The sequence below is a fragment of the Poecilia reticulata genome, linkage group LG2 (genome assembly GCF_000633615.1).
Source record: "Poecilia reticulata strain Guanapo linkage group LG2, Guppy_female_1.0+MT, whole genome shotgun sequence".
Taxonomy (NCBI): Eukaryota; Metazoa; Chordata; class Actinopteri; order Cyprinodontiformes; family Poeciliidae; genus Poecilia; species Poecilia reticulata.
In genome coordinates this window covers 39,643,006-39,668,712 of record NC_024332.1, presented here as the reverse complement: position 1 = coordinate 39,668,712, position 25,707 = coordinate 39,643,006, and the positions used below count along the sequence as shown (strand labels likewise).

Genomic DNA, 25,707 nt, shown 5'->3' with positions numbered 1-25,707 from the left:
ATATATTTCTATTTGGGTTACACAGCTGTTAAAATGTCTTCTAAATTTGAACCAAATTCAACCTGTATTTTAAAGAATATACTTTGCAAGAGGCTGAGGTGCCAGCAGAGGAAACATTTATGATTTTGTGGTAAAAGTGGTGTAAGAAATTACATGTTTGCTCCTCACCCCATCCAATGAATATGAATCCCCAGAGGTACTTGGAGTCTGAGCGAAACGCCATGAAGATGAGGCTGTGCAGGTAGAGGCCTTCCACCAGGATCCAGAAGTAGTTGGTGGCCAGGAAGTAGATGAAGAACAGCACCGTCACCTTGCAGCCGATCTGGCGACAGGGCATTCAGACTTGTCACATATGATTTGTGCTCATTATCATGCAGCTTACTTGTTTTGCCTTTGTGTTGACACATCCATCAGCTGACCGCATTACTGCACACAAACAGCTCCTGCACCACAGGTGAGCCCAAGAGAGCAAACCATCTGATTGCAAAGTGGGAAAGCGTTGCTGTATAAATTAGCATATGAATGAAAAAAGCTACACAAGTGAACAAAGTAAACTCATAAATTCAAGCTGGAATATAAAAGGGAGACCAAAGCATTTTATTACTACTAGTGAGTACTTTAAACTCTGCGTGTCTGCAAAAATGTTCGGTAACCAATGCTTTAAATGAAGACGAAATAAAAATTGAGTTGTAATTATTTTGTAAGGCTATTGTAGCCAATAAGCATCAGCAACAAATATGGAGTGTTTTCTTCTACATAAACCCGGATGTCGCAAGTTTGTTTATAAAAATCATGTTTAGAGCATTGTAGACACAATTGTGGTCTTCTAGATACATGACAGGCATTTGTCTTACAGTAACTCCATCCATCCATCCATCCATCCATCCATCCATCCATCCATCCATCCATCCATCCATCCATCCATCCATCCATCCATCCATCCATCCATCCATCCNTCCATCCATCCATCCATCCATCCATCCATCCATCCATCCATCCATCCATCCATCCATCCATCCATCCATCCATCCATCCATCCATCCATCCATCCACCCATCCACCCATCCACCCATCCATCCATCCATGCTCTGATATCCTCCACAGAGAAAAGTCCATTAGGCGTCGAGATCCGATGACAAACCACCTTTAATTAATTCATTTTATTGAACACTCTTTGCACTCTGAGCTTCCCCAGATGACATATCTCATCATCTTATCTATAATGTATAACAGTTGAAGCCAGATGGTTACAAATATTGACTTTCCATGTAAATACATGCGGTGCAGATACATCACCTCAGTATGCATCTTTATTTTTCTAACATGTCTTTTAATGGAAGTGCAGCAAACCTTCAGGTGTATGTTGCTCTAAATCAATAGTGACACAGTCAAAGTTCAATAAATAATCTGAGCCGTCTTGGTTCAACTTTTTTTAAATCACAGATCAGAAATTCAAAAAAAAAACAAAACTCCAAGCTGTATTTTGTTTGCTTTTTATTTACTTTCACAGTGCAGAATGCTGAGTGTGCACAGTTTTTTAAATAGGTTGTTGTCAACTTTATCTAATAAAGATGAGGAGATTTTCTGAGTCACAAATTGAATTTTACTCCATGTGAAATACAAATATCAAGTACAATAGCATACAATGGAGGAAAAGGTTTTTAACGGTAAAGTGTGCTTTTATTCTGCTTCTACAAACTCAGAAATGCCAAAGTCAGACTACTCTGTAAATCCACTGCGGTTGGATATCACCATTTGTCATTGAAGATATTGATTTATTCCATGTATGTATGGGTTGACGTTGGAGAAAAGATTTGCAACAATGAAAAATGGCAAACAACCACTCATTTTTCTCAGCATGTTGTAGATCTGAGATTACATAACATAAATCAATACTTTTTACACGTTTTTAAAATTAAAATATTACTTTCTTGCTTTGACTTACAACAACCCTGTCGTCACATTTGTGACCCATTAAAAAAGTGAGAATTATCCAATTAACTTCTTTTTGAATAAAATCAAAATATAATTTTATTTGAATTCTCGAATCACACTTTATAATCAAAACCATTAAATTAAGCAACTTTTATGTTTCAGTGTCTTAAAGTGATTGCATTTAAATTGCAGATTACCAGATGATGCCAATAATTACACTTAGCTTTGGTCAAATTAAACTTACTCCTGTGTGCAGATTGTAAATGATTAAACAACATTTGAACAGGTGAAAAACAACATTAGATACATGAATAAATGTATGGTTGGACCAATTTTGCAGACATCTTTTCATCATGCTATGCATTTTTTTCTCTCTATGGCCCTTTGCTCTTAATATGTTAACAGAAACAGGGCCAGCATGCTGGAATCTGAGTTTGTGTTCACTTAAATGTGTGAGATATGCTCCTGCTGCCAGATCAAATAAAGAAACCCTTTAGCTTTCATTAGTATGCAGAATATATGCAGTTATATTTATCCTTGTCTCCACATGCTGCCAAATCTTTAAGGTCTTTGCTCAACAGCATGGAAGTTCCTTTATTCTTATTTTATTTCCTCTAAAGTTTATATATCTATGCTTCATGATTCTGATTTTAATAAGCCAATGAAAGGAAACCCAAAACATTTGTGCATTTTAAACAGAGGTTCAGATAATTATTAGATAATTATTAGAGAAAGCTACACTTCTAAACTGAATAAAGTAAAAAAAAATAAAAAATAATTATATACATTACGTTAACATAAATATTCATGCAAAGTGATTAGCACACAATATTATACTTTCTGATGTCTTGTTCCTGATAAAGTAGCAAGAGTTTAACAAGCTCTAATTAGCAATTTGACAGACATGATAAGAGGAGCTTGACAACTGTAGTTATACACCAGAGTGTGCAGCTGGAGCGCTCTTACTTTCTTTGCCACACCTGCCAAATCTGCTTTTTCTTTTTAAAATCAGGTCAAGTTCAGAATCTGTTTTTCTGTGCTGCTACAGAAAACACAGACATTGTCCTTTTACCTGGTTTCTCATTACGAGAGAGCCATGACAAGGACATGAATATTTGAGCAATTTTAAAACGAATTTTACAAGAAAATGTTCAAGAAGACGACTTGATACTTACATACTGGGACTTGTCGAGTGATGAAATGCTAACTGTTTTCAGGTTATCCAGCAGGGCCGAGTCAAAGTCTTGCAATCCGGCACTCGAATAGACAACTTTGTCCTTTACAAAAATGCTGACAGCCCGCAACATGAAGGAAACGAACAAGTGCATATGGATGTAGTTTCTGGTGCAGTGAAGGCGCCTGCCGGGATCAGAGAAGTTAAGGTTAATCGTTATGGAAAAACAAATAACTAATTTCAGCTCTCCATTATAAGTATGTAGGGCTGAAAAACCAGGAACATTATACAAAAGTAACATAAATGCTTTTACAGGCTTTCTATACAGTTGTATGACCAAGAACTCCAACTAAAAGCCATGAAATGTATCAGATATTTAGAAATTATTTTCTTTACTCTGTAATAACAAGTGGTAAAAAAAAAAAAAAAAAAAAGGAATATATGCAGATTCTTTGGTCAAATACAACCTAAACGGTCTCTCACATAAGGTCCACCTCGGCTTCAACATAAGTATTTGCTGTACATCAGATCAGCTCCCTTCATACAGTAAAAAGCTTTTCAGTAATCCAGCACTACCTTGACGAGAGCTGCAGCCCAAGGATGCAACTCAGTTTTTCAATGCAAAAAAATGCAAGATAAACTAGGGAGGAAGAAATTGTCAGGGACACCGTAAGCCAACTTATTGTACATATGGGACTCAGCTTTGACACGTTGTTGCTCTTGCAGTATTTATACAATAGGAGCCAACAGAGAAACTCCACACACTTCAGATTTAAAGGCTGCTTTGTTGCTCTCAGTGACTGCAGAAGTGAGGTATCAGGCACCGACAGGTTTATCGTTCTAACCAGCTCCTGTATTGCTGATGCTGCTCTCACTTAGCATGAAAGAGCAGAGCCAACTCCGATTCAATGAGTGGCCCACTCATCATTTTCAGGGCTGAAGATGACAATGTTTACAATGAAGGCTTTCACATAAAAAAAAAAAAAATGACTAAAACCTGATTGCAGTCCTTAATTAGCAATGATGGGCTAATTACTATTCAACAGTATACAGCTGCAATCAGAGGCTCACATAAACCCATCATAGGCATGACTGTCGTTTGAATTTTGAGCTTTTAAAGATTAATTGGCAACATTCATTTTCAGGGTGAAATAGCTGCGCAACAAACGGATGCACTTATTCTTTAGAAAGAGAATAGGATGTGGCCTTTTTCCAATCCATCATAGTCTGAATTATTAATGAAGACTCAACATGAACTCACCACTTTATTAGGTACACCTGCCTTATTTGCATCCATGAATCACACTTCCTGTGCCAGGAAGATGTGCTGCTCTTCCTGGCACAAATCCTAGGTTTCTGCATGTTTCATCCACTCAAATTTACAACTTTTTAAGACCTTTTTAAGACCACCACAAATGTAATTTAAGACCTAATAAATAAATTGCATGGGTTCGCAACAAAAGTGAGCCAATGACAAATACAAACATTGTCCAGCCAACTGTCAATACATTTGCACACAGCCAACACGGATGTAAAAATGCGAGTTAGCTTTACTCTTGCTAGTAAACTGGCTAGCAGCAGCTACGGCTGCCGCAAACCGTGAAGATGTGTGCGCATGACTCAAAGTTTTGAGTCAATGCAAGAATTTAAACTACTTGGAAAATTTGAGATTAGACAGGAATAAATAAATTTAGGAGTTGTGATTAAGCCAGCTAGTAAACTTATTACTAGCTGCTCAATGAATTTAAAACTTTTTAAGGTCTAATGTTTAGATACATAAATGTAAGATGTTTTCAGACTATAAGGATATGTGAGCAGATGAGATTTGGTAACCATGGAGACCACTTCAGTACAGTAAACTTGCTACCAAGTTTTAGAAACTACTCTGACATGATATAAGGTTTTTGAAGTGGTAAATTATCCTATTACTCTAAGGAACCCAAAAAATGCCACAACAGCACCCACCATACAATTACACTACCACTACCAGCCTGAACCCTTGATAATAGGCAGCATGGGTCCATGTTTTCAAGTTGTTATACCAAATTCAGACCCTAAAATCAAACCGCTTCAGACCAGGGAAATTTCTCTAATGTGTTTAATGTCCAATTTCTGTGACACTGTTCAAATTCTAAACTCGTTTTTCCTGCTCTTCACAGGCATGAGTGTCAAATGGTGTGATTTTCACAGCTCACTGTATTTTTTTCACTTTTTCTGGCCATTTCCAGTAAACATGAGAAGTACTTGTGTATGAAAATCCCAGTACATCCGCAGGTTGTGAATAAGGCCTGGTTGAATGCAAAATGTGTGCTTCATGCATTCATGCTCCGCCAGTAGAAGGGGATCTTCCTTCACTGATACACACACCAAGAGCATTTCTATAGTGGCAGAGATGCTAGAACTGGTAGGAGAGCTGAAAATAGTCAGGAAAATCTAGATTATTCTTAAAAAATCTAATTCAGTCCCTCCAGGATCTCACAGTTTTGTGGCTCTGCTTTAAATATATTTGCAAAGAATTTTGCAAAAAATAATTAGTCAATGAACCCCTTCCAAAACATAAAGAATAAAAAAGAAGTCAATTGCAGACTTCAATTTGCTGTTCAAGAATATTAATGCAAAGTGTGTAAAATTATTTCCCGCTGCCTTCATGGAGAGCAGAAGCACACTGCTTTGCTCGATCCTTTGTGATAATGTATGACATTAAATGTGACTTCTTAATCGCCATATCAATCACAGACTACAACTTGACTCAGAAGTGTAGTAAAAGCAGAGGTGAGGCTAGGTGTTTTGGTTGTCCATCATTTTGACCAATAGGTTAAAAAAAGTCACAATCTATTTCTGAAATTATAATGCTGACATCCATCCAATAATGGCAAAACTATACTATACTTACAGCTTGCACAGGATATTGTGCTGCAATTGAAGTAAAGCTTTGCATTGGTGGCGAGGGAATATTCACACTACAATAGGAAACTGGCAAACAGCAATGAATACTGTAAGAGGTTTGTAAAGATCAAAGATTTATACGTTGCTTTGTTGAGTCAAACACGGCAGATGTGAGACCTGTGTCAAAAGGCGGCTTGACGGCCCTTTGAAAAGGCAGCAGCAGCTCATGCAGAATTTATGCTCTGTGGTCTTTATCAGAAATGCACGTCTGATCACCTTCCTTTATTCCTGTTTTGAGGTGTGCATGTTTTTGACTGAAGTTTCTGATACAAACTCAAAGATCAGTCGCAAAGATGCTGCCATTCAAATCAGGAGAGTTTATTGAGGGATAAATATCACCTACTCTAAAATAGGCAAAAAAAAGAATTAATAAAATGGTTAAAATCTTTGAATGTGTTTAAATAAAATCTCATCATAAAAAAATTACATCATAGTTTGAAAGCTCTTGTACTTTATTTCACATTATTTGTGCATTTAAACGTTCTGACATTAGTTGTTTTTATTTAAATTCACAAATCAAGAACTTGAAAGAAGATTTATTTTAGAAAGATCCAAGTTTTTATAGATAAATCTTATCTGCCAAGATAAGATAAGCTTTCATTATACATTTCCAAAAGCATCTAAAGGTATTTGGAAAAGGTTTTCTAAAAAATTACATGTTTTTTTGAGAAACTTAAATGAGAATTCACACTTTCACTACAAAATACTATCAGGTATTTTTTGTCTAGTTTCTGTCTAATTAGTGCAAATACCTGAGCAAACTTAAAATATGACAAAATAACTTCAAAGTAACATTTTATCAAGGTAAATAAACTCGTTATAAGTGAATAATTCTTGTAAATTTTTAAAAAGTAGAAGTTCCGCTGACAGATTTTTTTACTTTAAAACATCCATAGTGTCTTGTGTAAGTGGAAAAATATGTACTTTATACTAGAACAGTATAATGTACTGTGTTAGTACTTTATATTTTTTGTAGTGTTGATCATTTTACGCTAAACTCTCCATATTTGATTATTTGGTAAAGGACAACTTTTTGGCGTGCTGATGGTTGTCTTGACAACAGAGTCTCAAACTTCAGTTACCAAAAGTCTCTTTTCTGCTTCTCAGTTTACGGCTCTGCTTATCTGGCCTGTCAGTTTAGGTGGATAAATATTTATTTTTGCTGCTGTGTCACACTGTTCCAATAAGGAAGAGAACTGAAAAATGTACAACTTGGGATATTGTTTCTAAACCTAACTCTGCTCTAAACTCTCCATAACTTTCTTCCCCCACCTTTTTGCTCTGTTTCTTGGTTTTTACGACGCCTTTTTTTTTTTTTTTTAATAACCAAACTTCAGAGAAAAGTCAAATTTAAACTGCTAACAAACCGACTCAATTTAGTAATCAGGTTTGACTGAAGTCTAGTGTTTGTACTTGTAGAATTTTTCTCTTTTTTTCCTCGATTATGCACAGTTGTGTTTGGGATTCTTTTGTCAGTCACAAAGAATCCCAATAAAATGCATGTTACAGTTTGTAGTTATAGACTCGTAAAATGTGAAAAGATTCAAAAGGCCTTTTCCAAACCTTGTAAGGTCATGGTTGTTTTATGATTAGTTTTCAGGAGGAAATTATTCGAACGACTTTATGAATGTTTGTGTGAATGACAATAAAATGTGTGGTAGTAAGTCAAAAGTGTATGTAGAAGTTTTTCAAGGATTTTTCACATTAGAATGTTAATAAAAATAAGTCAGTAACCAGACTTTGTTGTGTTAGACACATTTTGTGACAATATTTTCAGGCTCATATTTTCGTGAACTTCAGCAAACAAATGTGACTCAAGGTGAAAAATTAAAAAGTGTCGATTTTGTCTTGTTTTTTATTTCTGGCACATTTTTACATCTAAATCTCTTGATTCAAACATGGTTTCTTGCCTCTAGTATATGCCCGAGTCTTGAGAAGTAGTTTGAAGCACTCATAGGATTTTTGGTTAAAATTTTATATTGAACCTTTAAAGAATAAAAGGTTCAGTTTAAAACCTTTACGTGAAACATGCAAACATTTCTAGAGTGCTATGATTGTTTTTTAAATCTGGAAATACACATATTCTACAGTCTAAAAGAGAAACTTCCTTAAAACAATGTCACAACATTAAACAAATGAAAGGTGATTATTTTAACAAGGTACAGGAATCTATTAGGTGTTAATTACAAGGTTTTAATAAATGTCTGGGTTTGTGATGTAGCTCAAATTATTCATACACATGGCAGATTTAGGTTTAAGCAACTCTTATTTTTACCAACATGTTTACTTTGACTGGAAATATACACATCATTAAATGCCTGCAAGCTGGTTATGTATTGTGAATTACAACCACACTACATATCCCACAATGCACAGCAGCATCTATTTGAAGATCAACACAGGGTTGAGTGCAAACAGTGCTTTTGGAAGTGATGTAACAGAAAACAAATATCACTCATCTGCTCTATAATCCATTGTGTTTTGACATTTAAAGCTCCTACAAACATCCAGTGGGATCTCACACAGTTTTCCTGCCTCATCACTGGAAATGATGGCTTTATCTCTAAACTATTGTTAGAAAATGTCTTTAAATATCTTGTTCTGATTGACAAACAAACTAAATTATCTAATCTGGCCATTCATACTTATATTTATCCATTTTGGTGAAGTGTAAGAAGGACTTGTTTCTTCCAGCATTTCATTTTAAGTGAATTTCTCTGTTCATTTGTGGTGTTTGTTGGATTTTCTTCCATTTCCCAAAAGACAGAGTTAATGGGCCCTGAAGGCTTTTCTCATTTTCTTCATGTTTACAAGCAAACATAAAGCTGCACTTCTTCACAGTTTCGTCCTTGAGTTTGTTTGGAGAGCTCCTTGATTTGTGCTGTTCCCTTGGTGCTTTTGAAGACGCTGTGGCTTTTCATATCAAGCGCTTGGATGAAACTGTGGAAAGTCTACATTGTGAAAAATGTGTGCAGAATAACTGAATAGAGGCATAATGTTAACGATCAAACCACCCCTTGCCACCTTAGAGGCATTGCTGAAAAGGACTTCTCAAAAATTGTTAAAATAACAAACTACAGTCCATATTTTGTGTTGAGAGTGAGTGACTCATACAGTGAAAACACAAATACTGTCAGTTTTGAATCCCCAAAGGTTTAAAATGTCAGCCAGTTTATTGTTATTTTTCACCTGCTTTTATTTCCACCAGCTGGTTCAGACATATGAGACTTGTGAGCAAACGCATACCTTTTTTTTTTCTGTCACCGTTGTCAACAAACTTTTCAAAACAGTCGGATAACTTGCGAAGTGAAGAGCTGTCGAGGATTAAATGATGCAATTGTTTCAAAAGACCTCAAACTGTCACTTTTTGCCAAGTATTTGTAGTTCTAGAATCTGTGCAGCAAATTAGTTTGCGATCATTTTAACTAGTCATTAACAAGTTTATAACAATACAAGAAGTATTTTCTTACCGGAAGTATCCAATGATCATGATGGCCACTAGCAGAGAGCTGAAGGACACAGCGTAGCCGGTGGTGTACATGACATACAGCCGCTCAAAGAAGTCTCGCTGTGAACATGCAGGAAGAAAGAAAAAATGCTGTTTAGTTTCCTGCTATAGAAAACACACAAGCATGTCTCACAGGACCGTCTAGACAGTCTTAAGCAAGTCTTACACAAGCACAGTAAAATAAAAATGTCCAAATAAGCCTAAAAATGGTCTGAAAACTGAAATAGCCTGTTTTTCCAACCAATGGTCAGAGGAAAATAGGCTGAAAGATGTTGGTGATAAAGTCAAAAGGAGGCTCCATCTCTTTCCCTAAAGATATTTATTTATAGCAGATTATATTCTCCGGGCACCATGGTTGCTGGTGCAGCTTACTGAATATAAAAAGGTGGAAAACATGATCTTCCAAAAGCATTTCTGCTTTGTCTGTTTTTCATTTTATCCACAGAATCTATATTTTCAGCAAATAAATAAATGACAGTCAAAATGAAAGTGTTTAAACTGTTTCAGTTTAAGAGAAGCAGTGAAACCAAGCGTTCAGAAGTCGAGAAAAAAAAAAGTGATTTGAAGTTCAAGTACCAAATCAGCAGTGAAGTGTGGCGTTAAAACCAAATGGATGAGAGTGCCACGGACCTTCAGTCACACCATCTGATGATGACATTTAAGGCACAAAGCCTTAAAATTTCTCACTGAGTCACAAAGCACAACACCTACATGAAAGCTTACATGTCCACAAAGGATGTGGAACCTTTTATTTTCACTAGCTCTATTATGCTAGAAATGTATTTTGCTTTTTGCTTTGTCAAACTGAGTGTGAAAACATTAAAACACAACTTAAAAGGCAGAAAGTTAATGCTGAACACAGCTGGTATAAAAGTGGAGGTATTTTGTTGTGATTGTCTTTGTTTAATTTAATCGTTGCAGGAAAGAAATATGTTGGTTGGGTCTTTTTATCAAAAATCTAAATCAAACCAATGCTTATTTGTATGGCACATTTGAGCAGCAAGGCGGTTCAAGGTGCTTTACATAATAAAAACAGAAATATTACAAAGTTATAAAGAAAACACTATAAATTCAGCAGACTTCTCTATTCATCCTAATGTAATTCTTCTGCCCCTCATGTATCAGTCAAAAGCCTTTCTGTTGATGAGCAAACACCAGAAAATATTTCCATATTCAGAAAGAATCAAAAACACAAAATAAAAATCTAATTCTTTCATTTGTTATTTATTTTTTCTCCTTATTGTGTCATGCTTTTTCTTCTTCAGAAATGTATTTCTTCTGTTTAAACCATTAAAAATGTAAGGAAATTAAGTTTAAACACCAAAATAACTTGCTTTTCAATCAAGTCAATGGAGGTTAAGTGTGTTCTACCTAATAAAAATTAAATTTGTAAAATAAAAAAAATAAAAATTTGATTATTTTACTGACAACGCTGAGCTGAAGCTCAGAAACCTAAATGTGTTATTGAGTCACTACAAATGAAAAATACTCAAGCAGCTACGTTCTTCTTCTACTCCCCAGTTTTCCATTACTTCCTGGGTTTTTTTCCAACTTTTAACTTGATGTTTTCAGTTTTTTACTCTTCATAGAAACAATATATTTGATGCCATTCAGTTTAACTATGATACTTTTCATCTGAGCTGCTGCTGGAAACAATATGATGTTTTCCCTGTTATATTATTTTTATTTATCATAGAAAGAAAGATAACATATAAGATGCATTCCCATTTCTGTATAAATACATTGAATTCCACTCACATAGTCAACTGTTTATTTCGAATCTAAGTTTTATAAAGTGCTTAATAATGGTAGAGTGTTATTTACTGCATATTAAGCAGCAAAGCTGACCAAAATATCCACCCATCCAAGCTGTAATTCAGATTTCCCAGAAAGCCTCGTCGTAGTTCATCACAGATCATCAAGGTTTGATGAATAAACAACCTATGATGCCTGTTTACTGGAGTGAAGGAGCTGACTGTCTTTGTGATTATTCTTTTTGCCTCATCAGTTTTTGATTAGGTCATAGCTTTCATATTTTAATGTTTCTTGCTACGATGCTTTTGTGAACAGTTTGTTTGTTTCTTTGGTACTTGGTACTTCATCACAGAAAAGAAAGAGTGCATTTAGACAGATTTGCTTTTCTTCTAACATGCAATGAAAGAGAAAAAAAGAGAACTGATGCTTTACATATGAACTGTGAACACTGGTGCAGCTTTTGTTGAAGGGTTGAGCAATCACCAGGCTCTCTGAATGACAATATTAACAAAAATTATCTTTATATTCCACATTAATACTTGCTCTTGCTTCCTCATCTCTGAGGGGCTGAAGGAACCGTAGACACTCTGAATAATTGGTCCACGTTTTGTTCCATTGCTCCACGAAGACCCAGGAACCGTTGACATCACACCTCCTGTAAGCGTGTCCTGCAGACATGGACTCGAGTCAGTGCATTCCCAGAGAACATTTGCAACATAGAGACTGCCTACACATCTTCAATTCAAACATTTTTGGCATTTGGGGACAAGTGCTTTAAAAGTAACAAAATCTGATGTACAGAATGAAAAATCCATGTCTGAATAAGTACATAAAACTATAAAAAAATATATTTTTTGTTTGCTTTTATCTGCTTTTTTACTTGCTCCATTGTTTATTGTCAGTCAGTGCTTAACCTCGTATCTGTCTCAGACAAAGCCACTATCTGAGCTGTTGATGAGGCTAACTATAAATGCTCTCTTTCATCCCATTTTTGTTTAGCTGTGCTTCTCACCTAATTGAAATTACTAAAGAAGTCACTACTGCCACTTAGTCTTTGCCATGCTTATTGCACAATGAAGTAACAACGTTACCTTCAGTTGATATAAAAATGCTGCATATACATCAAACATATATGCATGCATATGCATGTTTGATGCATATACATCAAACATGCATCAGGATGCAGTGCATTAGCCTTGAGACAGACGCTCAAGAATTATGGCGTCTGTCTCTTTAAGAAGCTTCTGCTCTTTCTTACACTCCGGTTTCGACATGTCATCACAACACTGATCTGCCTTAATGCAGCTTGCAGCCATTCTTAGAAATGTTTGACTGAGACATAGTCTGGATGAGCTCAGCAGACTCAGCTCCACCAGGTGTTTACTAATTGCTGCTACCGCTAGTCTGGAGGAGCTGAGTAGGAAGCCCTGACTCGCTGCCACGAGAGATTCCAAGATTTTTTAATCATGAATCAAAGAAACAAAGCAACACATTAGGGTGTTTTGGTGACATAAAACTAAAAAAGTCAATTTTACACAATACCTTCCCTAGTGCAGATGCAGATTCAGAGTTGGTTAATGTGAAATTATATAGCAGATTTATTTGTGCTATGATAAAAAATTAAACCCTTACAGGGTTTTTTTCTCACTATTTCATCACTGATATGGATACAATTTTCTCCTTTATATCGGAAAATGTGTTTTAAAAAGATCCATTTTTGTGTTTGTCGAGGGTATATTCATCTAATATTATTTTAATGATCTGAAACATCTAAGTGTGACAATCAGCCAAAAAAAAAAAAGGATAAATCTTGATGGGAGAGCATACTTTTTCACTTTACTGTAGCTTATTGTCTAATTAAATAGTCATTCCAGTACTTTGTTTTGTCACACACAGCATGACAGAAAAGCTGCATAAATGTCTTCAAAAGACTTTTATGGAATCCAATTATTTTAGGCTTAATGCAATTTTGTGCTACGTGTTTTTTTCCCTTTGTAGATAAACCCATTAAATAACAAAAAGAGCAAAACATTAATCTTATCCAAATTCTTTTCAAAATTTGCTTTTTAGATTTCAGGAGGTACTTTAGCACAAAGTGCCAGGCTTAAAAGTGGTTGCATTGCCGAATATCAGCAAAGAGAGGGTTCTGAATTTATCATTGCCTTCAGCGTTTCACATTCAGACTCATTGCTGGTGATGGTACAGAAGAGAAAGATTGTTAACCTTTGTGATTGAAGTCATAGATGTAAGCTGGGCAGGGAACCTTCATAATCTGCCCAGGTGAGCCATGAGGCCAACAAATAAGACCGTCCCAGTCTGGAGGGCACACCTCATCTGCAGCGAGAAGATATAGAAGCCACACTTTTATCTATCTGATCATTTTTAATGACATTAATTTTTTTTAAAACCATCCACTGATCCGTATCCACTTATCGCTGCAGCCTGGAATGTTTTCCTGGATAATTTAAGTTATTTTTATCCAGTTAGAAAAATATAAAGACTTGAGGATTCACATAATTTTTGTGGCTTGTTAAAAAAAAAATCAAGTTCAGGTAACAATTAAAACAATCAAATTTTGTTCACAGCGACAGGCTTAAAAATAAAATTACAGCTCTGATTGGAGCCATTTTTTCGGATAAATTGACAAGATGTTAAATGAAAAGAATGATGATTAGATGAGCTTGTGTCCAGCACAATAAAAGTCACATGTTGCACAGACCCATTAAACCCGCAGAGAATCGCTATTGTCACAGCATCCTGCTGTGGGGAAAGTTGGACAAGAGCTGGGAAAGTGGCCACAACTGAGGGAATAAATGGATGCTGCTAAATAGAGAAAATATGAAAGTAATGCTTCAATCTCAGCATAGTTGAAATATTCTACAGAAAATGCAGCTTCTGTAGCTGAAAAACTGAAGAAAAAAATATACTTGACATGCTAATGGCTTTCTTTTGCAAAGCAACCAATTCAGAAGTGACATTTATTTTCCTACTGCTGACCAGCTGAACCCGCAAAATCAACAAAATAAGAAAGAACATGAATAATAATGAAAAAGTAAAGCCCATAAAAATAATAAATAAACCTCAAGAAAGACTAAAATAAAATTTAAAAAAATAATAAAAGTTTGATTATGTTCAGGCAAATAGAGCCTGAAAGGTAAACTGACTGATTCATGAATTCATTTGTAGACAACTCACTTCATACAAATGTTAGAATGAATCCAGATGATTAAAACAGTGTAGACGTATAGACTGGTGTTTGTACCTGTGGCTGTTGGTTCCATACTGGACAGGTTCTGATAGCACCGCGTTTTGATTTCATACAGGATGAACATCTGCTCCTGTGCAGACAGAGGACTGTCGAACCCCATCTGTAAAGCACAAACGGAAAGATCAGCTCTCTGACCCCATGTCAATATAATATGTAAATAAACTGGAAGCATTGCATAAAATTTTAATAACATTTGGGACAACTGGGCATCCAGCATCTGCTTTGGGCAGATGTTGCAAACTGAGAAAAGACCACAGAGGTCAGAAAGTAGAACAGTTCTCATTTTTAACAAAAATTGTGATCTTTACCTCTGACAACATGTCCAGTTCTAGAAAATGTTATAATTTAGCTACTTTATGCAGTAATATTACTCTAATGCTGCTTAATATTCAGAACGCATTTAAGTGCTTATTACAAAATAATAAATCTACTACTGTGACCTACAGTATGTACATCCATATTCTGCTGTCAGAAATGAGGATCATTTTCTCACAATTGTTTGCATGGCTGAATTTATTGCAATGCCAGATGAATTATTTAAGCTTAATGATGGCAGAGACACTAAAACACCTAAACAATGACCTGCTAAAATAATGTATCTTTTACTATCCATCACTATTTTTCAACCAGCAAACTGTTTTTAAATCAAGCAAGTGGATAGAAAAGCATCAAGCAGTGAACATAACTGTAAAATATTGTCAACACTAAATTTTATGGCTGATAAATTATATAGAAGCACAACAGCATTAAGTATAGAACTGAGTTCTATAGAATATGATGGAGTCAGTATCTCTATTATAAGACAGCTGCAGTGCATGAGCATTAATAAATGAACTTAATGGAYAAGTTAAAACACGCTGACACGTACAAGAATTAAATGTAYTGATTTTCATCATTACTGTGGATTTAGCATGCTGAGGCTACAGTGAAACAAGACAAAAGGTGCAAGGTGTTTACATTTTTTAAAATCTGACACTTAGAAACACAATARCTAAAACAGGARCCATATTTCTTTTACAGACCTGGTTCACAACTTTTTGGATGAAACTTATTGTTTKGGCTATACTTTGTCAGTTTCCATAAGGTATAATATGCTTAGCAAACAGAGCTCCAGTTGAGGTTGCTAACATCTTAAGAGTAACTGTAAATAAGTGAAGAAGAGAGTTTGAGCTAGCAGCCTACCTCTAATTTAACACATAAACTAGTAAAACTTTGCTTGAATTGTTCTACAATAAATACATATATTCTCCATAAAGTGTGTAGGTGTAGTGTAATATGAACCAGCTTAGTTTCAGAGTTTTTGCAGCTACCATGTTAAGTTGATTTTCATGACATTATTATATACAGTTCAGCACTAACTCCCGCTGAGAGCTTTCAGTCTTTACATGAACGATTTGATAAAGTGATTTAATAACAACTTTCTCAACTGCAACTTGTTTTAAATGTAAGAACAAAAGGTTTTTATTGTGATTACACTAAGGGAGAAAATATGGAATTGAAAACCAATAGAGTTAGTGTCTACTTTAAAATATCTGTTTTTTTTAATTGATGATTATTTGGTTTAGAAGAACCACAATTAGTTTGTTAAAAATGTTGCATGTTGGACTTTACTAACAAAATAACTCACGCTTTCAAAAATTAGCTGCACACCTTTATATATATGACAATTTAGTCATTTGTATGTTTATTTTGAAACCTACTTTGGGTACAACTCCTTGTTTCCTAATAACAAGGAAACATGGAAATTACAATCTTAGATCTATGGATGTTCTGCAATTTGTTGTCCCCAAAGTAGGAACTGAAAAGAAAACTTTTAGGTTTTCAGCACCTCATGGAATAAATTACAATCTCTGTCTAATTTACTTTTTGTGCTGCCAGTGAGAGATTATGCTCTTGATATAAAATAAAAATGCATCTTTTCCAGGGRTGCTGATGAGGACAGAGGTCACCAACACCTGGACCAAAACATGAAGGAAGCTTTTTAAGGTGAAATGTTCTTTCTMTTGATTGTGTTTATGTGGCTACAGCAGACTTTGATGTTAATAAGACATTCACACCAAATTAGCATCGTTCCATATTGAAAATGATAAAAGATAAAGAGTAGTCTGTCCTGACAAAAACCACTGTCTTGACTTTTATGTGGAATTGAGAGGTTTATTTTAGTTGTGGCACCAAAATGTCAAACTGACGGCTAATTTTCAAAACCAGGATGCATGCCAGGGTTTAATATTCCCTGCCAGGGACCATAAATGTCAGCCCCAAAGTGTCATCTCAGTCTTTCCAGTAATTGTGGAGAGATTTCACTTGGTGCAAAACGGGATGATTCATCTGCAGCAGAGGTACAGTCCTTCACCAAGACCCTCTTGAWGTCCTTAATGTGCATTTTTAAGTGATCTTCAACTATCAAAGACTGTCTATTTGATCATGTGACGCGTTATGAAGCTCTGTCATTTTGACAACACTAGCGCTTAAAAATAAAAGAACAAAAAAAAAGAACACCTAGCYGGTTTTTTCCAGTAAGTTAATGTTCCAAAAACTTCCCGAATGTAGAGTCACAGATCAGCAGGCACTGCACCGTTACCTAGCAACCCCAGGAAACCTAGCAACCCAAACAGAGCTCCAGCACATGTGGTCACATTTGCTCATTATGAAAGTAGAACTGACCAGATCTCATCATCTAAGAAGATTTTGTGCCAAAAAAAAAAAAAAAGTTATAAACATGTTTTTTAACCCGTTCTAGGAAGTACTATAGGTCACCTTTAAGCTCCCCAACACTTGGGTTATAATGTAGAACAATGATCATTAGCACAGCAGCAAATTAAACTCAGAATGTCTCAACAGACAGAAACATTTTTGCCTTGGAGAAAAGGTGAGGAACTCCGTCACCCAGAAGATTCGGTACAGATTKGGGGAGTTAATTCAGATGGTTCTGTTAAGGATGCCTTCTGGACACCTGCTGTTTTCCCGTCACAACCCCCTTTGAGGAATCCCAGCGGGACCCTGAGAACACCTTAGGATAACCCATGATGAGCAGGAGAGTGTAAGTGGGGAGAGGGATACATGAACCTTTGCTTTGAGCTCTTACACCTGCAACCTGACTTCCAATAAGTGGAAGAAAAATGTCATGTTCATGATTCTTACACCTTTTCATGTAGAAATTACATAATACTCTGGATGTATGGATGGATATTTGTACACTTGAAGTAAAACCCATGTCATTTAGCTGTTTAAACCCTRAATCCTGGAAATTGTGTCTATGTAGTGTCAAGTCTGTCTCTTTGCACCAGACCTGTGTTTAAAAGAATCCCAGCTCATGAACAGATGAGGAAGTTTTATCTTATCAAAATCTTCACATTCTGCAGTAATACAGAAGCATGTTAATTGTTTAAACTGTCCTAATTTTCTTCTGCGCAGGTTTTCAGATTTATAMSGCACAGCTTAACAAAGCCRTTATTGATCCATTCGCTCTCAGCACCTGTCAGGATGTTTTGGAAAGTCACATCACAACTGGGCTAAATCAAGATTACAGACCCGTGGAAAATGAAGTAGATCAAGCATGCCTTAATGCTTCTGACAGTTTCCTGSACTATTGCTACGATGCTTAGGACCTGGAATGAAGCGTCACCGTTTCTCAGTTCTTTCAATTACTCTTCAGCAATTTCCTATAAAAACAGAAAATTGTCTGTAATGTTTAACTAAAGCACAATTAATGGTTCAATGATTTCTGAAATTAGAAGCAGCAAAYGTGGCAAAGCTAAGGCCATCACTCCCTTTGGTCTCATTATCGTTCTTGGTGTTTGCCATGTAGCTGGAGGGTCTCCTAAGACATGACTGCCATGCGGACGTAAACTATGTTTGTTTAAACCTCAAAAGATCAATTAATCTTGAACAGTTTTAAGACTTGGCCTTGCAGTTCAGAGCCTGTTAATATTAACTATTCATCAAACTCAATGCTCATAAACTATTTAATTATCTTGATCAAAACACTTGAAACTTGGGTAATTAAATATTTCAAACTACTTTAAAGCTTTAGGGAGGGACCAAAATTGAAACATTTGCTAGCTTTTCAGCTGGTGTGGTTCATTTGCATACTGCATTGTGTCAAACGATTCAAAAACCTTTAAATAACCTGTTCCCCTCCTTGCCTGTGGTGGCGCTGCACCAAGAACTACTGACAAACGACACACGAGCACAACTTGCTTCTTCACCAAATGAAAATAAAAGTGAAGTGGCATCAAATATTAGTGGTTGTAGAATTTCTCTTTTAACCTCAAGCCTTCTCTCCCGCTAGCGCCTTTGTTTTGGTTGTTGTTTATCCCCGGAATGCGCTGCACTATAGATCATACTTAAACGAGCTTAAAAGCATCAACTGGCATAAACATTCTCCAAAAAGATATGTGCAACTTTCATGGTGTAGGTATTATTTATATATTAACAGCTTCCAAAGGGCTCTTTCTTTCCACATAATGATTATTTCCATGCAGTTATCTTCAACTATAAAYCCGCATCCTACAAGCCAACTTCAGAAAGCCAAACAAACTGCACAGGAGTTTAATTCCTTATCAAGGGGTGTTCCACCGACAAACGCTCCCGATAGGTACCAGAGAACTGAACACAAGCTAATATTTGCTGCTTTATCACCATGGCTCTACACCGCCATGCTGGGAAGGTCTCCAAAAAGGGAGAGGGGGGGGGAAGTAAAAGGAACAAAAACACATCAGGAGTCATTTCCTGAAAAAAACATGACAGCTTCAAACAGAGATGAAAAGCATAAGCGCAAAAAGCTCTGCCATGTGGATGAAGTTCCTCTGAGGGAGATTTTGGGAAATAACTAGTTGGTTTTAAAACCTAAAGTACCTGTAAGAACAACGTTTATCCCGGAGGTTAGTTAGAATTTGCAAAATGTGGGTAGAAAACACACACAATCTGAGAGAAGGTATGCAGTTTGGCTTTCCTCCCTGTWGGAGTTCTCTGCAATCTGGACAATGTGTGACTGAAATTTTTGAGATGTTCACCAAAAGATCCACAAGATAGATGGTTGGCCCTGTTCTAGCTAAATTTAGTCTCAGTTGTTAGGCATTWAGTCAAATGYCACAGTTTTTAGACACATTATTTTATTTCCACATCATAATTCTGCACCACTTTATGTTGGTCTGTCACATCAATTCCCAACAAAATACAGTAAAGATTATGTTTATATTGGGRAGAAACRCGTTYGAGTTTCAGGGGTATGAAAACTATCACAGTAACTGTAACAGTATTCATACCATTCCTCTGACTGCTTTGGGTGTTACAACGTCATAACTGGAAAGTTAAAGTTTGAACAATACACTTCTAAAAAGMCACATAATGGAAACGGTGCAAAATGGAAGAAGTTTAAATCTAATTATGACGGTGACACACCTCAGAAAACCATTCAGAGAGCATCTTAACCCTTAAACCTTTTTGTTTTTCTGCTGTGCATAATCCATTGATTTCAACTAGCCTTTCGTGCATTCAGTGCTTAAAGGAGCAGCGTCAGCAAAGCAGACCCACAGCGTGACTGCAACATGTTTTTCTATAGATAGATCATTTCTTATTTACAGCCTTGATTTTTTTTTTCTTCCAATTTGTGCTACATTTCTCTCTCTTTTTGGTTTTAGTTAATTATTCAGCTATTTGCTTTGTTTTCTGATTTCTTTTCATAAAATGATTTCCACGTGTTTAAATCTGCGGGCTCAACCTGTAGAAGTCAGACTGAGGAAGACCAGGGTAGAAGTGATGATGAAGCTGTGAATGTTTTCAATCTGGCGGAGACAAGGTTAGAGATGATTTGCCTGAGAAATCCGAGTATATTAATTAATCAATCACTGAGAACGTAAATGAGCAAAAAGTAATTATACAATGCCAGAGATCATCTGCTAGTTAATAAGCAAACTTTCTAATCTATGCAGACAAACAAATATATAATGTACAATCAGTGAGATGGGAAATATGTACGTCAGTATGGACTGACTGTTTARCTAGTGYGCAAACCCCACYTACATACAAAAGGTGATTAATGGTGTCAACCAGGGTTTTATAATTGAGTTTTGTTGTTGAGTACCACTCAAACATTCTTTATTACTAAGTATATCTATACCCAGTTTTCAGTGGGCAATTTAAAAGAGAGTATTATATATTTCAGTATTATATATTTAGAATCCAAAACAATCAASACACTATGTTTCCTTCACATATCAGAAACAACTTAAAGAAAATTTGATTTTACATCATAGCCATATCTGACTACTTAAAATTAGTCTCTGTCTCTTTAAGAACMTATCTGACACTCCCCCTTCATGACATCATCACAACAACTCTTCTCCATGCCTTCCACTGATACTGTCTAACATTAAAGCATGATTCAAAGCTCAAGAGTTGATTTTGTGAAATACTCCCCTCAAAACCCTACTTATGATGTTTGTTAAAATCTAGTCTTGTTCTGATGAACACGTTCCTCTTGATACAATATATCAAGAGGATATATGCATCTGTTCATCCAATGCATCTGTTCATTGGAACAGATGCATTGGAAGGCATCTGTTCCAATGCATGACTGAACTGAATATAATATATTTAAAAAAGTTAGAGACAGAATATTAAACTGAACACAAGTTTTATTTGTTTTAAATGCATCTTGAATATTTTTTAAATATCCTGTGGTATAGAACACTTCTCTAATTTGAGGTGTGCAACTATGCTTTTAGGTGTGCACACCAGTTTTACTCTATTTATGGAGTTTGAGCGAAACAAAGAGAGAAACTGGTCAGTTTTTTAAATCATTTCATTAGAGGAAAGAAATTTCAATATCRAGACRCATATACCTTTTCRACAAATCTAAAAAKTAGAAAAATAGAAAAAAGGGGAATTTGGATCAAYAGAAATCATCATTAGCAGGTTTAAAAAACAGAGTGTACATGTGTATATTGTGCATATTTATCTGAAATATGTCAAAAGTCAAACATAAAATAAAGTTTTATATCCATGTGATTCATGTAGGAATCATAAAGTTATCCTACTGATTCTTTTCTCTGCCATTAAAWAAAAMCAAAAGTTATACATTTATGCTCTTTTCCAAAGTTTATTGGATTAAAATTGGGTCTMCCCTATTTGTTTACATTATATTTCTATGTATTTAATTGATTTTGACCTTTATTCAGTTATTCACCAATTTGACATTTGTTTAGTGAAAATATSCCCCGATGTAACGTTGCTGTAATAATTAGGAGCTTTGTTTCYATTCATTATGAGAGGATTTGGAACAAAAAGGCAAAAACAGTGACAACCAATTTGCAGATTAAAAGCACCACTTTGAACCTCTCCAATAAACTCTCTTGGCAGTGACTAATACAGCAGAAAATCCAGTGATTCACATGTCATCATGTGTCACCATTTTGCCTAATTTCCATTCATCAAATGTCCTGAGAGTTTTTTTTTTCCTGTTCAGCTCATTGCTACCAGTGTTCAAATAAATCAACCTGACAGTATCTGCTATCTCTGTACCTCAGAGAAGCACTTGACTTTAGACTCTTTTAAGGTTGAGCTCCAGTTAACATTTGCTGGAAAAGCAGGAATATGTTGCTTTATCATACACAGCCTACATTTGCAAAATGTAAGATGAGTTGGAGCTGGATTTTCTGAGGTAATTGCTTAATTTAACAAATAACTGCAAAATATTGTGATTCCGAATGTATGTAATGGGTTTTGCTTTTGTTAAATGTAGAAGATTCTGTAAAAATGTGAARAGATGCTTTAAAGATTAGCAGATGTGTCTCAAMGTCCTCATTAAAAAGGACTGTCAAAATTAAGTCCAACAGTTGTTTTTATATGGCATCTCTGAAGGATATGCCATAAAAAGTATCAGTTAACAAAGAGCTGAAAAAAGGAAGAAATGCTTGAATAACTGGGAAAAAATTCCATAAATAACTGTACGTAAAASCATACRTGTAATAAATAAGATACAAAATCAAATGTCAAATAATTAGGGGAAAAAAATGTATGTCGTATTTCATTTATAATCTTACAATTTGAATAGTTTATTATATCTTCTGCTGTATTTTAGTGCCTCTGGTTGTTTTTCTTGATCTTAGTGGTTTTAGTCCACCACAGAAGTACAGAAAATGGGGAAGATAAATGTGAAATGATACAGAATAAAATTCTTAAAAAAATATTAACATTGTGTAAAAAATATTTTAAAGAAAAACAAATTAATAATGACTGAAAAAATTCCTACTTACTTTTAAGAAAGTAAGTAGGAATGTTGTTGAATCGTTTATGTTAACATTTTTAACTTTAAATTTTGTACGCCATATTATTTTACAGAATAAAGTCAGTCYAAATGTTTAMATTAATCTCTCTGTTGCATTGTCTTAGCTATGTAGCTATTCTTAATGCCAGTTCTTCTTTATTTTGACAGTTTCAGAGCTCCATACAGGCGCAGCTGTGAGGGAAGACTATTTATTCCGATGACTCACTGCCTGTTTTTTTTATATACATATATATATAAAGACTATTTTCCATGAAGCTGTTTAGATAAAAATAGGGTTTTACCATATCTCAAGAAAAACAGAGGCAAATAACAGACAGTTTCCTACCTGTGCTTCAACCCAAGTCCAATAAATAAAAAACTTAAAGATCCACAAAATAAAGTTCACAGTTCGTCGGGCTTTCAAAAACATTGCTAAGACGCGTGTTCAACTGAATCCTCCGTGATGTCGGCGCATCCTTGGATCAAATCTTCACATCATTGCAAAGTTTCGCCTGAAGTTCCGTTTGAAAACCCGAGGCGCGGCAGGTGGATTCATCAAATCCTAAAATCCCCACTTCGCTCCTGGCACACGCAGACGGACTCCCAGAAATACCTCCCCCGCTCCCGGAGAGCGTCCAGGACCCCGTGACTGCTGCCTCTGCAGAGGAGGAGACCCCGCTGGACGCGGGCTGGCTCCGGAGGTCCCCGTTAACCCGCTGATGTGGCGACCAGTGAGCCTCATGCAGAGCTGGAGCTGGAATAAATGAGCTCCACTTTCAGGTGGCAGCACATTTCCATGTGTCATGAATCACTTCATGGTGTGGTGGGCATTTTCCCCACGGAGCATCCACTGCATCCAACCTGACTGCTGCTCCTGCAAGTCACCATGTGATGTGTGGTGGAGGCTCCTCTCTCTCCATCGGTTTTACCTCAATGAGGAAGCGCGCATCTCTGATGCCCCCAAAGGAAAACTGAATTTAGACCTCGGTAATATCTCTTCAACTTGTAAGCTGTTTTTCAGTCCCATCCAAAACTATTCCAAGAGCAGCAACAGGGATAAATTATTTATGCAAACACTGGTTTGMCTTCATATTGCACAGATACCACATTTTTCACATTTTATCACATTACGTCCACAAACCTCATGATTTTATCAAGTGCTGTATATATTCAGCCACCCTGAGTAAATACTTTATGTCCGCCAGCTTTGCCCATCCGAAACTGAAATTATATTCCCCATTCTTCTTTCCAAGGTAGCTCAAATTCAGTAAAACTGATTCACAACTCATCCTCAATTAGATTCAGGTTTGAACTTTGACTAGGGCATCCTAACACATGACTATACTTTMATCTAAGCTATATAAGTTATCAATTAATGAGTTAATGATGTATTTAAAATTGATTGAGCTTATTGATTAATTGATAAGCGGCTACTCTCTTAAAGATCTAAGTTTTTGCTTGAATAGAAATTTGACCATCTTTCCATAATATAAACAGTTAAATTTGAAAAAAAGAAGCATATTCATATATTTTAACAATTTCAACTTCAGTCAAGCCRTGAAACTTATGGAGCTTGTCAAGTATTTCTATTTCAATCTAGAGTCTCACATCAAATTATTTTTGGGCCATTTCCCTTTTCCTTTCTGACATGGCCCTGCCATCTTTATTCCTGTATCAACTGGCTTGCTTCAAGATGACCAGTTGTGCCCTCTATTGGATGGCGGCAAAACTACAACACTAAAAGAAGGTCTAAGTTATTAGTTAATCACTGGAACTCATTTTAATCTAGCAAATCATAAATCAGAATCAGTTAATTGTTTRCATTTCTTATCTAAAACATTTTACTGCAGATTTAGAAGACGTCTAGAGTCATTTTCCTTCTGGATGGTGATCCTTCACCCCTGCCTCTAACTAGTTTTCTTCCAGGATTACCTTCTATTTAACTCCTTCCATACATCCATTAACTGTGACGACCTTTCCTGACCCAGTTGATGACCACAGCTTGAAGCCACCAGCAGGAAGTTAATCATGACTTATATCATTCAATGAATTTTAAAACTGAATGCAAAAATAATATACTTTATCACTTCAAAGTGTGGGTACTTTACAATGAAACCATTTTGTAGACTTGAGTGATTATTAGATGTACAACAAAGGTYTTGTCTCCTGCTCTGTTTTTAGTGAATTTATAGCTCAGATCTTGAGTTTGCTGTGGTCATTGTAGAAAATCCTGCGTGTTTATCGCTAAATGCAGCTGGACGGCTTTGGGTCCACGTTTTGGAGCACTTTTCATGATACTGTGAAGCATTGCCTAATCTCTGTGGCTGAATCTAAGCAGAAAGTGAATCCCTGTCTGCCTCAGGGGTTATCCAGCTGCTTCAGTCTATAAACGCCTGTGACCCGGTGCCACTGGACGTAATGAGTGTCCTTTCCATCCCTCTSCCTCGTGTGTTTCTGACACTTTAGATCATGAGYTGTGTTAAGCCTTCATTATAACTTCTTCCACATTCTACCACAATCTTGTCCTGGTTTCCCTCCTTAGACGACTGTTCCAGAACAAATGTTRAGGTYTGATTTTTTGTYTCCACYTTTATTTTTTTTCAAYAGGAAAAAATCTGTTTTCTCTGTTCTGTTATCAGACTTCATTATTAGAGTGTGGGTGTTCATTTGGCCACTCTGAACGTTTCAGATGGATGTTCTTTTCTGTTTCTCTTGCAAATCAAGCTTGAGTTTTACAGCAACAGCTTCCAAATGCAAATGGGAATTTTGGAATCCACCAGATTTGTAGCCTGCATAAATAAAGAGAAGCTTACAGCTGCCTGCAAGACGTTCTTTCTCGTTTAGCTTTTTTC

At 35.9% G+C, this 25,707-nt stretch overlaps 1 protein-coding gene across 2 annotated transcripts in view; it reads right to left on the bottom strand.

Annotated features, from left to right (window-relative positions):
• The window catches only part of pth2ra (parathyroid hormone 2 receptor a), a 49,672-nt gene extending 25,904 nt beyond the window's left edge, over positions 1 to 23,768 (bottom strand). The window contains exons 1-7 of one of the 2 annotated variants that reach the window (XM_008402500.2): positions 23,202 to 23,768; positions 14,581 to 14,686; positions 13,542 to 13,652; positions 11,862 to 11,986; positions 9,526 to 9,623; positions 3,111 to 3,294; positions 169 to 322 (exon numbers count right to left, since the gene is read on the bottom strand). In XM_008402500.2, the coding sequence (XP_008400722.1) occupies positions 169 to 322; positions 3,111 to 3,294; positions 9,526 to 9,623; positions 11,862 to 11,986; positions 13,542 to 13,652; positions 14,581 to 14,686; positions 23,202 to 23,285 (862 nt within the window). In that variant the 5' untranslated portion in view covers positions 23,286 to 23,768. Of the gene's footprint in view, positions 1 to 168; positions 323 to 3,110; positions 3,295 to 9,525; positions 9,624 to 11,857; positions 11,987 to 13,541; positions 13,653 to 14,580; positions 14,687 to 23,201 lie in introns of those variants that run through there. The other variant, XM_008402507.2, reaches the window with a different exon arrangement.
• Between the last annotated feature and the right edge of the window lie 1,939 nt (positions 23,769 to 25,707).